The 12,896-nt window shown below is 63.6% G+C and overlaps 1 protein-coding gene across 3 annotated transcripts in view; it reads left to right on the top strand.

Annotated features, from left to right (window-relative positions):
- The first annotated feature begins 1,037 nt into the window (after positions 1 to 1,037).
- The window catches only part of PCDH1 (protocadherin 1), a 57,972-nt gene continuing 46,113 nt past the window's right edge, over positions 1,038 to 12,896 (top strand). For 2 of the 3 annotated variants that reach the window (XM_053956782.1, XM_053956784.1), the window contains exons 1-3: positions 2,060 to 2,386; positions 8,322 to 9,136; positions 10,667 to 12,859. In XM_053956782.1, the coding sequence (XP_053812757.1) occupies positions 2,323 to 2,386; positions 8,322 to 9,136; positions 10,667 to 12,859 (3,072 nt within the window). In that variant the 5' untranslated portion in view covers positions 2,060 to 2,322. Of the gene's footprint in view, positions 1,115 to 2,059; positions 2,387 to 8,321; positions 9,137 to 10,666; positions 12,860 to 12,896 lie in introns of those variants that run through there. The other variant, XM_053956783.1, reaches the window with a different exon arrangement.

Genomic DNA, 12,896 nt, shown 5'->3' with positions numbered 1-12,896 from the left:
GAGGAGGAAGGCAGAGACGGATGAGGCAGCCCTGGGATGCCAAACCAGCAGGGGCCTGGGCATGGTGTCCCCCCAGCTCCCCAGGCCATGGGTGCTGCTGGCACTGCTCTGCCAGGTTGCTCCCCTGGGCTGCACAGAGGTGGTTCCTGATGCCAGGACACTTTTCCCCTGCATTCCTAGAGCCTGGACCTGTCCCTCAGAAACATGTCTGAGCAGATGCTGAGGTGACAGTCACGGGTGTCCCACAAATCAGCGGCACCCAGTGATCCACGTACGTGCCCAGCTCCCCGGCACTCCCTGTGCCGCTGCCCATCGACTCCTTGGCTGCCCCGTGACTCTTGTGAAATGCAAACCTTTGGTCCCCAGCAATCTCTAAAGTTTGCTGTCCCTGCTCCACGAGCAGCCTTGGATCCACGGGGTCACTCTCGGTTTCTCCCTTTGCTCCAGCTCTCCGTCCCTCCAAGGAGGGCTGCCAGTTACTGATCCATCAAATCTCCCCTTGTCTCCAGAGAATTTCACTCCCTCTCCCTGCCCAGCTCACGCTGGATCAGCAGGGCACAGCCTGACAAACCCCACAGCTCCTCTCCCTGCCCCAAAGGTGGGCTGTGACCTTCCCTGGCTTCTCAATTCACATCTTCTGCTAAATTGGCTTCATGTGAATTGACACTCGGAAAAAAAGCCTTGCACACAGACGCGGAGGAGCCGACATCTCTGGAGGAGCAGAAAGTCTGGGAGGAGAGCTGGGCTTTCCATCCTGAGGGATGACTCGCCAGCCCCCTTTTCCTGTCTAGTGAGACGCAGCCCTGCCACGGCCTGAACCTGCTTTGTTGCCGGGGAAAAGCAGGGAGATTTGGGAGAAAAGCCCGGCAATTTTGGGGGGAAAACGGGGTGATTTAGAGTGTGAGATAGAGCCGAGCTGCTCCGAGCAGGCAGGCGCAGCCTCTAGATGGTGCAGTCATGCAGCCGAGCTGAGCATGTGTGCAGCGAAGGGCGCTGCGCAACAGGTTGGCGTAGCTCAGCGGGGAGACGCGCTCCCATCCTCGCTGCGGCGGAGCGGGAAGGACTTTCCAGCATCCTGGCGAGAAATCCGCGCCGCAACCGGCCCGGAAGGCGGGTGAGGGGCAGCGCCACGGGCTGCGCGACCCTCGGAGGGTGCTGAGGGTTTTGGCAGGTCGGGCTGCAGCTCTAGCTGCTGGCAGAGAGCGCGGCCGCTCCTTGCAGGAGCGCGGAGGCGGCGGAGGCAGCAAGGGAAGGGGCAGCCCTGGAACACGCGGTCCCCAGGCCTCCGGGGACTTCGCTTGGCCAGCCGAGGGGCCGGGGTGAGGAGCCAGCTGAGGGAGAACAGCTTGTGAAAACATCGCAAGGGCGCAGGGAGCTCGCGGGTGCTTTTGGGAGTCGCAGGTGCTCCGTGCCTGCTGCGCCCCGACACCCCGCACTAAATAAAGCCGTGATTCACCGAGGTGTGACGGCAGGGCACAGCGGCCACTCCAGCCCCACCACCGCAGCCAGCAGGGGAGCTCTGCGGCCCTGCCCGCAGCCCTGCTGGGCTGGGGGGCCGGGGAGGGGTGGGCGCAGCCCCCGCTGAGCTCGGTCCCACGGAGGGACCCTCCCGGCTGCGCTGGCCCGGGTCCCTGGCCCTGTGCAGCGGGGTTGTGGGGCTGTGAAGCGCCGGCTGGAAGAATAAATGATCCAATTAATGATTAAGAGCCCCGAGAGGGGAGCAAGAAGGGACACCCGAGCCGCACGTGTGCGGGCGCGGAGCGGTGGGGGTCCCCGTGGTGAGGGGGCCCGGGGGGCCGCGGGGACCCCCGTTCTCCACGGGCACGGCGCTGGGTGCGGTGCCGGCAGCCCGGAGCCGGGCGGCTGTGCCCGGCAGCCGCTGCCCGCTCGTCCCGGCAGCCCGGCCGGGCTCGGGATCTGATAAGGAGCCGGAGCTCCACCTCCCATGGTGGTGGCGGCGAGAGGCGGAGGCAGCGGCGGGCGGGGGGGGGGAAGGGGCCGTGCCTGCGCTGCGCTTCCCCTGCACATCCTCACACACACCGAGGGACGGAGGCGGGCACGGACCGAGCTGCCCACCGGGGCTGCCTCCAGCCTGAGCCGCCGCTCCGCCGGAGGAGCCGCAGCCCCGGCCCGGGGAGGGGGGCGGTTCCCGCGGGACATTTATATATTTTCCCCCCTCCCCCCCTTTTTTTTTTCCCTTTTTTCTTTTTTTTTCTTTTTTTTTTTTTTTCAGTATTTTTTTCCATTTGGTTTTCATCCGTGGATAACGCTCGAGAGGAGCCGGGGGGGTGGGGGGAGCGCGGTCCCGGCGGGAAGGAGGCGATGGAGACGCCGCGGGACCAGCGCGCAGGGGCTCGGCACGGAGCGCAGCGCCGGCACCATCCAAGTAAGAGCTGCGGCGGGGCCGGGACCCCGGCCCGCAGCCAGGCAGAGCCGCGGGAGGGGTGCGGGATGCCCCGCGCCGGAGCTCGGCGCTGTGCGGGAGCGCGGGGCCGGGCGGCGGCGGGAGCGGCGCTGGCGAGCATCCCGCTCCCGAGCATCCCGCATCCCTCCGCTCCGCTCCGCGCCGGGCTGTGCGGGGCTCCGCGGCCAGCGGGGCGGCTCCCGCTTGTCCCCGGTCCCGCCCGGCGCTGCCACTTGTTGTGCGGCGCGGAGCGGAGCGCGGCCAGCCCCGCACAGCGCGGCGCAGCGCAGGGCGGGCGGTGGTTGCGGGAGGGCGGCTGTGGCGGGGGGTGCGCGCCTGTTTCGGGGTGTTTATTTTTCCGCGTGGGGGTGGCCCTGGGTGTGTGTCGCTCGTCCAGCCCCGGGTGTGTGCGCCCGCGGGGTGCGCGGCTGCGTGGGAGCCGCAGAAGTTGTGGGTGAGCCGGGAGCCGGCTGGGAGCGGGGCTGTGCGTGAGCCGGAGCGGGGAGCGAGGGGTTGGCGGGGGCGCACGCCGGGGGCCGTGGCGGGGTGTCCGCGTGGGGTGCGTGTGACACCGGGGTGCGGGGACGCGAGTGGGGTGCGCGTGTCTGTGTGCGGAGCTGTGTGTGTGACCGGGTGTGCGTGCGGGTGAGTGTGTCAGCGGGCTCCGAGTGTGTCAGCGGGCTCCGAGTGTGTCAGCGGGCTCCGAGTGTGTCAGCCGGTTCCGAGTGTGTCAGCGGGCTCCGAATGTGTCAGCGGGCTCCGAGTGTGTCAGCGGGCTCCGAGTGTGTCAGCGGGCTGTGCGTGCCTGCGCCGCGGAGGATCCCTGTTTCCCGGTACGCGAGGCTGAGCGCGAAGCCGGTGCCGGCAGAGCGGCTCCCGTGGTTTTGTCACGGGTGTCTGCGTGCGTGTGTCCGTGTGTATGCGCGTGTCTCTGTGCGTGTGCGCGGGGCTGGCGGAGCCGCCTGGGGGAGCGGGGGCTCCGCTCCCCTCCGTGTCCGCAGCCGGAGCCAGCGGCAGCCGGAGCCTCAGCCCGGGCAGCGCCGCGGGGACCGACCGGGGAGCCTCGGCCGCGGCGGCCGGCAGCGGTGCCCGGCCTCCATCCTCCCTCCAAGACGCCGCAGCCGGCAGCAGCGGCTCCCGCGGCGCGCTGCGAGGCCGGGGGGGACCCTGTCCCCCTTCCCCAAGGTCCCCCCAACCCTCCCGGCTGCATCCCCGGAGCAGAGCCGCTCCCGCTGTGCCCGGCTCCCAGCGGCCCTGCCGGGGTGTTTCAGGCCCGCGACATTTTTGACTTCCCCCAGGGCCCCTCTCCAGCCGGGAGGGAGGGAACAGGAGCCCGGAGTGGCTATAGGGGACCCACGGCTGGGAGGATGGGGGTGCCACTCCAGGGAGGCTCTGACAGGTCTCTGCCTCGCTGGCTGCCAGACTTGGAAGGGATGTGGAGAAGGCAGCAAGAGGAGGGAGGGCTCTGGGCTTTGCCGGCTTTTCATCACTGCTCAGCTCCTCAGGGATGATTTTGGGGTGACGCTGTTGCCAGGTCAGTGGGGTTCCTCCTCGCGGGGTGCTCTGGCTCCCGGCGCTCGGGCCCAGCCTGCAGAAACGCCGAGCAGCCGCAGTGGCAGCCGGAGCTGGAGCAAATCCTAGGACGTGCTACTGAATACCCAGGATTCAGCCCATGCGTGCCTTAGGCGCAGGACTGACCATCAGGGACTGTTTTCTCGGCTAACACGACCCCTGATCTCCGCGTGGAGCTGGGATGAGCTGTTTGCTGCTTGCTGGGATGTAGCTCTAGCTCCGGGTGTCGGAGCAGGGCTGGGGGGAGCACGGAGGGGGGATTAGCACTTGTGTGCTCAGTGCAGGGTTTGGAGAGACTTGTAAGCCGTGGCTCCGAGCCACGCAATCAGCCGCTGGGAGCGAGGAGAGGCTGGACTTTCGTGCCCATTCCCGAAGCGGTGCTGCCTCCCGTGGAACGGGGCCAGCAGGCTGTGGGAATCACAGGGAGCACAGGCTTGTTCAAGCAGTTGCTTAAATTTGCGGCGCTTTATAACCTCTCTCTCATTAAGGCTTGTTTTTTTTTTGGTGGGGATGGCTGAATTCTGTCGGATTTTGCATGCCACTGTCCTCCGAGAGCTTCCCAGTCATGCATTAAGCAGCGTGACTAACGCCTCTCTCATGTGGTTCAGTCTCTCTCACACACTCCCCGTAGGGAGAATTGTGTGTGCGGAGGAATAGTTGTTTTGGGAGGGGCTTTTATTTTTAAGTGCTCTGTGCTTTGCCAGCAGGTTGGAAAAAGGTGCCTGGCACCAGAGAAGAAAGTGTGGGATGGTCCTTAGATCCCATGGGAAAATAGCCTGGTGCCTTGGACTGGCCCCTGGGAAGCCTGTATCTCCTGCACAGACGTGCTTGTGGAGGCTTCCTCCTCCTCCTCCTCCTCCTCCTCCTCCTCCTCCTCCTCTTCCTCCTCCTCGTCCTCCTCCTCATGCCCAGCTCTGGGCTCTCACATCTGCGCCGTGTCATTCTCACCCCTGGGTGCTGAGCAGGATTCCTGACCCTGCTGATTCCTTATCCTGCCGAGCCCAGGGCCCCTCGTGCCTTCCAGCAGTGCCCCTCAGGCTCTCAGGCCCTCTCCTCGCACCTCCCTGCTCTGCAGGGTGCCTTCCTTCAGCTGCAGAATGGGGCTTGGGCTCAGATTCCAGCCCTGGTTTTGGAGCAGAAATCCTGGGTGCTGGGCACCTTTGGGTGACACCCTTCCTCCTCCAGGCTGGCACAGGGCTCCTGGCATTTGCAGCTGCTGGGCCCTCCCTCCCAGCTCCCTCAGCCATGTGAGGCATCAGCACTGCCTTGAGACTTTCCCCTTTCCTGGCGATCTTTCACCTCGCACCAGGGCTTAGTCAGGACGTGGCTACGTCACCAACAGCCAGGCCCAGCCCAGTGCAAACAGCCCAGTGCAAACAGCCCAGCCGTGGGCACGGTGCCTCTCCCAGCCCTAGCATCCTCCGGGAGCCCTTTCCCAACAGCTGGAGCTGCCCATCATCCCTGTCCTCACTCATGGCCATCCCCAGCGGCAGCGCAGGCCTGTTGGACCTCGGGGCAGGTTCACCCCATGAAGGCAGCTGGATGAGGGGGGTCTGGTGTGAGCGCACCCGGGGGGTGGCAGACACGGGTGTGACCCAGGTGCCAGTGCCCCCGCACAGGTGACATCACACACATCCACAGGCGGCGGTGCCAGGGGCATGCGCACACGCGGGCACACGCGTTGTGTGGGGCGCACACACGTGCAGGAGTGCGAGCTCACACTGGGGCACGGGCCCGGAGCGGGCAGGGATGTGCTCCTTGCCCCGTGTGACACAACTGCACACCCTGCTAGGGCACAGGTGTGACGTGTGTGACTTTACCTATGGACACACGGCTGTGCTCCGGGCAGGTGCACACCTCCGGAACGCTCACAGTGCACACCCAGCACAGACACACACACGTGTGTGCACACACTGCCCGTGCTGATGCAAAAATCTGTTCTGTTTCTGCTTGGCTCCTGACCTCCATCCTCAGCCTGGTCCAGGGATGGAAGATGTCCTGCTCTCTCTCCTCATCCCTTCCTCCTGGAGTCACACATCCCAGCGCTCGTGTGGGCAGCTCTGCATGGCCTCAGCCAGCTGGGGATGGCTCTGCTCTGCACAAAGGAAGTGGCAGGACAAGGGAGCAGAGGCAAGCTTGGCTTCAGGGCCACAGTCTCCTCTCCAGGCATGGAGATGTATTTGCACTGCAGAGGCAGAGCTCATCTCGTCCATGTCCCCATGTCCATGGCGAAGCAGAGGGGTGGAGGGACCCGGAGCTGTTCGCCTGTGGGAAGGACCAAGGAGGACAGTGCAGGGTGTTCCGCTTGCTGATGACCCGTACCATGCCAGGCTAACCAGGAACTGGGCACTTGCAGTGTGGCAAGTGCCGCCATTCCACGGAGGGGGATGGTGATGGAGCGCTTGCCCATGGGGCGTTTGCTTGTCCTTGGATGCAGAGTATGGAGAGAGGGAGCGATGGGAGCGGTGAGAGCAGGGTGATGCTGTGGGCCTTGGCAGATGTTTGTGGCTGTTAATTTTAGGGCACCCAATCCCTGGGTTTTTGGGTGCCAGTGAGCTGCGTTGAACCCCTTTATGCTCACGGCTCAGCAGAAGCTCCTGGACCCTGGAGGAGGAAAATGTGTTCCCAGAACAGAAACCAGGGAATGGGAAAGCTGGTGGCCAAGCACAGCACCAGACAGGGGCTTGGTGGCAGAGCATGTGGCTTGGCACAGGAGGGGCAGGCTGTGGGGCTGGTGGTATGCCTGGCACAGCCTGGGCAGAGTGTGGGCACAGGGAAGAGGTGCCAGTGGTGGGGGCAGCAGTGCAGGGGTGCAGCAGCGCAGGGGTGTCTCTGCAATGCAGGGGGCAGCGCTCCTGGCACCGCCGCTGCAGCAGCAGGATGAGCACTGGCACGGGGTGGGCACCCAGTGTGTGCCATGTCCCAGACTGGAGTGGGAGGGAATGGGAAGGAACAGTGTGTCTGCAGTGAGGAAGGGAACAGGAGCTGCTGGCGCAGGGTGTGGGGTTGCCTAGTGACTGTGCAGCAAGGGGGATGCTGTGCTGCCGTTGCAGTGCGCCGGGGCTGGGCACTGCCGGGGGCTGCCCGGGGGTTCCTGCACTGCAGCACAGCTTGGGCAGGGACCAGTGTCCCTCTGACTGCCCGGGCACCGGGGGTGGCAGTGCTCCACGGGCAGTGCAGGAGGGATGGCGCTCAGGGCCCCTGCATCCCTGCAGTGCCGGGTGGGTGGTGCCTCTGTACCTGGCAGTGCGAGGCTGGCAGTGCCACTGTGCTGGCAGTGCAGCAAGGGCAGTGCTGCTCTGTTCCTGCCACAGCGGTGCCCCGTGGCCCTGCAGTGCTGGAGGGGTGGCAGCCCTGCATCTCCGCAGCACCCCATGGCCCTGCAGTGCCCTGCAGCCCTGCAGTGCTGGTTGGGCGGCATCCCTGGAGTGCCTCGTCTTCCTGCAGTGCTGGATGGGCGGCAGGATGGGCGGCAGTCCTGCATTCCTGCAGTGGCCTGTGTCCCCGAAGAGACGGCTGCTGCTCTTCCTGCAGTGCAGGCAGTGATGAATGGGAGGGAGCTGTATGCTGGCAGTGCCCTGTGTCCCTGCAGTGCGGGGTGCATGGCAGCCCTGCATCCCTGCAGTGCCCTGTGTCCCTGGGTGGGTGTCAGTTCTGTATCTTCAATGTCCCAGGTCCCTGCAGTGCTGGGTGGGTGACAGCCCCAGATCCCCTCAGTGCTGGATGAGTGTCAGTCCCACATCCGCTCAGTGCTGGATGGGTGTCAGTCCCACATCCCCTCAGTGCTGGATGGGTGTCAGTCCCACATCCCCTCAGTGCTGGGTGGGTGTCTGTCCCACATCCCCCAGAGCAGGCAGAACTCTCCATTTGGTGCTCCCGTTTCTGCAGTGCTGGCAGCTGTATGCAGTGCCCGTGTGTCCCTGCCATGTGTGGCAGGCAGTGGCCCTGCACTGGTGGCACACAATGCTTCTGTGTTTGGGTGGTGAGACGCTGTCTCGGAGTCTGGCCGGCTCCCATCGGGTTGTTGGCAGCAGGCTGCCTACAGTTCACCCTGTTAGTGTGCCTCGTTGGGTCTAATTACAGTTGGTGTGGTGACGAAGAGGGTGGACAGTGGCAGGAGTGGCTTCCTGCAAGTGACGGGGCTGAGGTTTCAATGACAGGGTTACTCACTCCAGCAGGGCGTTGCAGGAGTCCTTCAGGGACGGGTCCTTCAGGGCACTGGAGGCTTCCAGGAGCCCCTTCCTTCGGGAGCCGTGCCAGGACCATGTGCGGTCCCACATGGCGCAGTGGGGTAAGCCAGGGAAGCGGGCTGGTCGCTAACCTCCGGTGTCTGTGTCTCCTCCAGCTCCCCTGCAGCGCAGGATGAACCCGCTGGCATCCTGCCTGGGCCTGTGGCTCCTCTGCCAGCTCCCTGCCCTGGCCTCGGGGACACGTGCGATCTACAAAGTGCAGGAGGAACAACCCCCCAACAGCCTCATAGGGAGCCTGGCCTCCGACTACGGCTTACCGGACATGGGGCACCTCTACAAGCTGGAAGTGGGGACCCCGTACCTCCGTGTGGATGGCAAGACTGGGGACATCTACACCACAGAGACCTCCATCGACCGGGAGAGCCTGCGGGAATGCCAGCACCTCCTGCCCGGAGAGCCCTGCTTCCTGGAGTTTGAGGTGTCCATCACTAACCTGAATGCCAACAGCAGCCCACGCCTGCTCGAGGGGCAGATCGAGGTGCTCGATATCAATGACAACACCCCCAACTTCGCCTCGCCTGTCCTCACCCTCTCCATCCCTGAAAACACCAACGTCGGGACGCTCTTCCCCATCCCCCTGGCCATGGACCGGGACTCAGGCCCCAACGGCGTTGCCTCCTACGAGCTGATGGCTGGTCCAGAGGCGCAGGAGCTCTTTGGGCTGCAGGTGGCCGAGGACCAGGATGAGAAGCAGCCTCAGCTGATCGTCATGGGGAACCTGGACCGGGAGCAGTGGGACTCCTACGATCTGACCATCAAGGTGCAGGATGGGGGGAACCCCCCTCGGGCGAGCAGTGCCCTGCTCCGCATCACCATCCTGGACATGAACGACAATGCGCCCAAGTTTGAGAAGGCCCTGTATGAGGCAGAGCTCTCCGAAAACAGCCCTGTGGGGCACTCCGTCCTCCAGGTGAGTGTGCAGGATTCTTCTCCTCACCGTTTCCCCTCCTGCCTGGCTGCAGGGACAACCCAGGATCATTGACATGGCTGTGGTTCCTCCAGTGAGGAGGGAGAGCTTGATGAAGGAGCCCACAGTGTCGCCCAGGGCCAGCGGGCAGGGAGGTCCCTGGGATATCACATCTGCTCTAGCGAGGTTGGAGAGGATGCACAGGAAGGCACAGCTGGAGTGGGGCTGCAGGACATGGCTGAGGGGCAGCAGCAGAGCTGCAGGGAGCAGGGTTCCACTGGGAGGGCTGGGACCTGAGGGCCACCGGGAACCTGGCGTGGGGCCAGCGCGGTCTCAGTGCTGCCCGCAGACAAGACACAGACCCTTTCATAAGTTGCATTCCCTTGGTCGCTCCATGGAAACTCAGGAGGTGGGGACAGGGAGCATCCCTGCTGCCCGTGCGCGGGGCTGGCCGTGGCTCCGGAGGTGCCCTGCTGTCTGCAGGGAGCAGGGGCTCTGCCTCGTCTCGGGCAGCGCTGCAAACTGGCCTGGAGAGCCCAGGAGTCTGGATCTTGGTGGATTTGGCTTGGAGGGGGCATTGAGATGATAGTAGTCGACATCTGTTTATCTGCAGCTGCCATCTTAATAAGCGGAGCGTGGCCAGCTCTCATCTGCCTGCTAATTCTGATGTGAATTTTTTAAGAATTCATTTTTCACTGTTAAGAGAATGGAAGTTGGAAGCAGATAAGGGAGCTGCATGGCCGGGAGGAGAATGGGCTGAGATGCCGCTGCTGCCATTGCTCAGCTTTTATCTTTCAGGGGGAAAATGACTTCCGCCTGTTTTGTGAGTGGAGGTAAAAGGTGGAATTTACATTTAACAACTTTCGTTCTCCATCCAAATCTGCTGAGCAAGATAACGGTGGAGCAGCAAATGGTGCAGAGAAGAGGCTGCTCAGAGAGCCGATTAGGGAGGCAAATGTTAGACAAACCTCATCTTCTTTAGAAAGCAAATAATAGGTGTAGAGGCAGGTTTATGGGGATGCAGGGCTCCTGGCGGGTGGGCAGGGATAGACGGTGCTGTGCAGGGCTCAGACAGCCCCAGTCCCTGCGTGGCTGCATCCCTGGATGCCACAACGGAGCTGCTGCAGCTCCGCACATCGTTGCCTCCCTCCTCACCCTCACCTGAGCCAGGCAGATGCTCCAGCCCCTCCTTGGGGGCACAGCTGGAGCTATCCCTCCCTACTCCTGGCTGGGTCTCAGCGGCACGGTTCCATGGTTCCGGAGGATTCCTTGTGTGCAGGAGCCGGCTGGGAGGGGAGCGCAGCCAACCAGCCCAGCCGGTTTCTCCGGAAGAGCAAGGCAGAGCCTCCGTGCCCGAGGGTGGCTCCCAGCTGCTCTGCCGGTCCCAGGCTCTTTGCCCCACAATCCCTGGCCCCAGAAGAGGAAATCCTGGTTTTTCCCCCGGCTGTCCTCAGGGAAGGCTGTGGCGGTTTGCGGAGGGGCTCGTTCTGCCGTGCCCTTGTCCTGCTCATCGATTGTCCCTCTGTCCCCCAGGTGAAAGCCAACGATTCAGACCAGGGCGCCAATGCCGAGATCGACTACTCCTTCCACCAGGCCTCGGACATGGTGCGGCGGCTGCTGCGCCTGGATCGCGCCACGGGGCTCATCACCGTGCAGGGCCCCATCGACCGCGAGGACATCGGCACCCTCAAGTTCTCCGTTGTGGCCAAGGACAAGGGCGCGAACCCCAAGAGCGCCCGCACGCAGGTGGTGGTCACCATCAAGGACATGAATGATAACGCACCCTCCATAGAGATCCGGGGCATAGGGTTGGTCACCCACCAGGATGGCATGGCCAACATCTCGGAGGACGTGCCAGTAGAGACAGCAGTAGCTCTGGTGCAGGTGTCCGACCGAGATGAGGGTGAAAATGCCGTGGTGACCTGTGTGGTGGCTGGTGACGTCCCATTCCAGCTGCGCCAGGCCAGTGAGACAGGGAGTGACAGCAAGAAGAAATACTTCCTGCAGACCACCACGCCGCTGGACTACGAGTCGGTGAAGGAGTACACGATTGAGATCGTGGCCGTGGACTCGGGGAACCCGCCCCTCTCCAGCACCAACTCCTTGAAGGTGCAGGTGATGGATGTCAATGACAACGCCCCTGTCTTCAGCCAGAGCTTCACTGAGGTGGCCTTCCCTGAGAACAACGAGCCCGACGAGCTGGTCATGGAGGTGAGTGCCACTGACGCTGACAGCGGCTCCAATGCCAAGCTGGTTTATTCCCTGGTGACAGACCCCTCCTCCAAGGGCTCCTTCACCATTGACCCTGACTCCGGGGAGATCCGGGTGAAGGCGGTGCTGGACCGAGAGCAGCAGGAACGCTACGAGTTCTTGGTGGTGGCGGAAGATAAGGGCAGCCCCAGCAAGCAGGGCACAGCGTCTGTGGCCATCAACGTCATGGACAGGAATGACAACGACCCCAAGTTCATGCTGAGTGGCTACAACTTCTCAGTGATGGAGAACATGCCGCCCCTCAGCCCCGTGGGCATGGTGACAGTCATCGATGCTGACAAAGGAGAAAATGCCCGGATCCAGCTGTCGGTGGAACAAGACAATGGGGATTTTGTCATCCAAAATGGCACTGGCACCATCCTCTCCAGCATCTCTTTCGACCGGGAGCAGCAGAGCACCTACACCTTCCGACTCAAGGCAGTGGACGGTGGGGATCCCCCCAGGTCTGCCTATGTGGGGGTGACCATCAATGTCTTGGATGAGAATGACAATGCCCCCTTCATCACTTCCCCTTCCAACGCCACCTACAAGCACATCCTACCCCACACCAGCCCCGGCCAGCAGGTGAGCAAGGTCAAGGCGGAGGACATCGACTCGGGCATCAACGCCGAGCTGATCTACAGCATCACAGGAGGAAACCCCTTCGAGCTCTTCCAGATCTCCCCGCAGAGCGGAGATATCACTCTGGAGAAGGAGATCCTGCGCAAGCACCACGGCCTGCACCGCCTGGTCGTGCGCGTCAACGACAAGGGCAAGCCCTCGCGGCACGGCACGGCTCTGGTGCACTTCTACGTCAATGAGACGCTGGCCAACCGCACGCTGCTGGACACGCTGGTGGGGCACAGCCTGGACACCCCGCTGGACATCGACATTGCTGGCGACCCTGAGTACGAGCGCAGCAAGCAGCGGAGCAACATCCTCTTCGGGGTCATCGCTGGCATTGTGGCTGTCACCCTGGTCATCGTGCTGGTGGTCCTGGTGCGCTACTGCCGGCAGCGCGAGGCCAAGAGCGGCTACCAGGCGGGCAAGAAGGAGACCAAGGACCTGTATGCACCCAAGCAGGCCAGCAAGAGCGGGAAGAGTAAGAACAAGGTGAAGAAGAGCAAGTCTCCCAAGCCACCCAAGCCCACAGAGGATGAGGAGGAGACGGGGCTGCAGAAATCGCTCAAGTTCAACCTCATGAACGACTCCGTCAGCGACAGCCCCCGGATCCACCTGCCCCTGAACTACCCTCCGGGCAGCCCGGACCTGGGCCGCCACTACCGCTCCAACTCGCCGCTGCCCTCCATCCAGCTGCAGCCTCAGTCACCCTCTGCCTCCAAGAAGCACCAAGTGGTGCAGGACCTGCCGGCCACCAACACCTTTGTTGGCACCGGGGACAACAACTCGACGGGCTCCGAGCAGTACTCGGACTACAGCTACCGCACCAACCCCCAGAAATACACCAACAAGCAGGTAGGAGAGCTCATCCTGAGGCCGGCGGCGGCGCCCC

The sequence above is a fragment of the Vidua chalybeata genome, chromosome 15, assembly GCF_026979565.1.
Source record: "Vidua chalybeata isolate OUT-0048 chromosome 15, bVidCha1 merged haplotype, whole genome shotgun sequence".
Taxonomy (NCBI): domain Eukaryota; kingdom Metazoa; phylum Chordata; class Aves; order Passeriformes; family Viduidae; genus Vidua; species Vidua chalybeata.
This window is presented reverse-complemented; position numbering and strand designations above follow the sequence as displayed.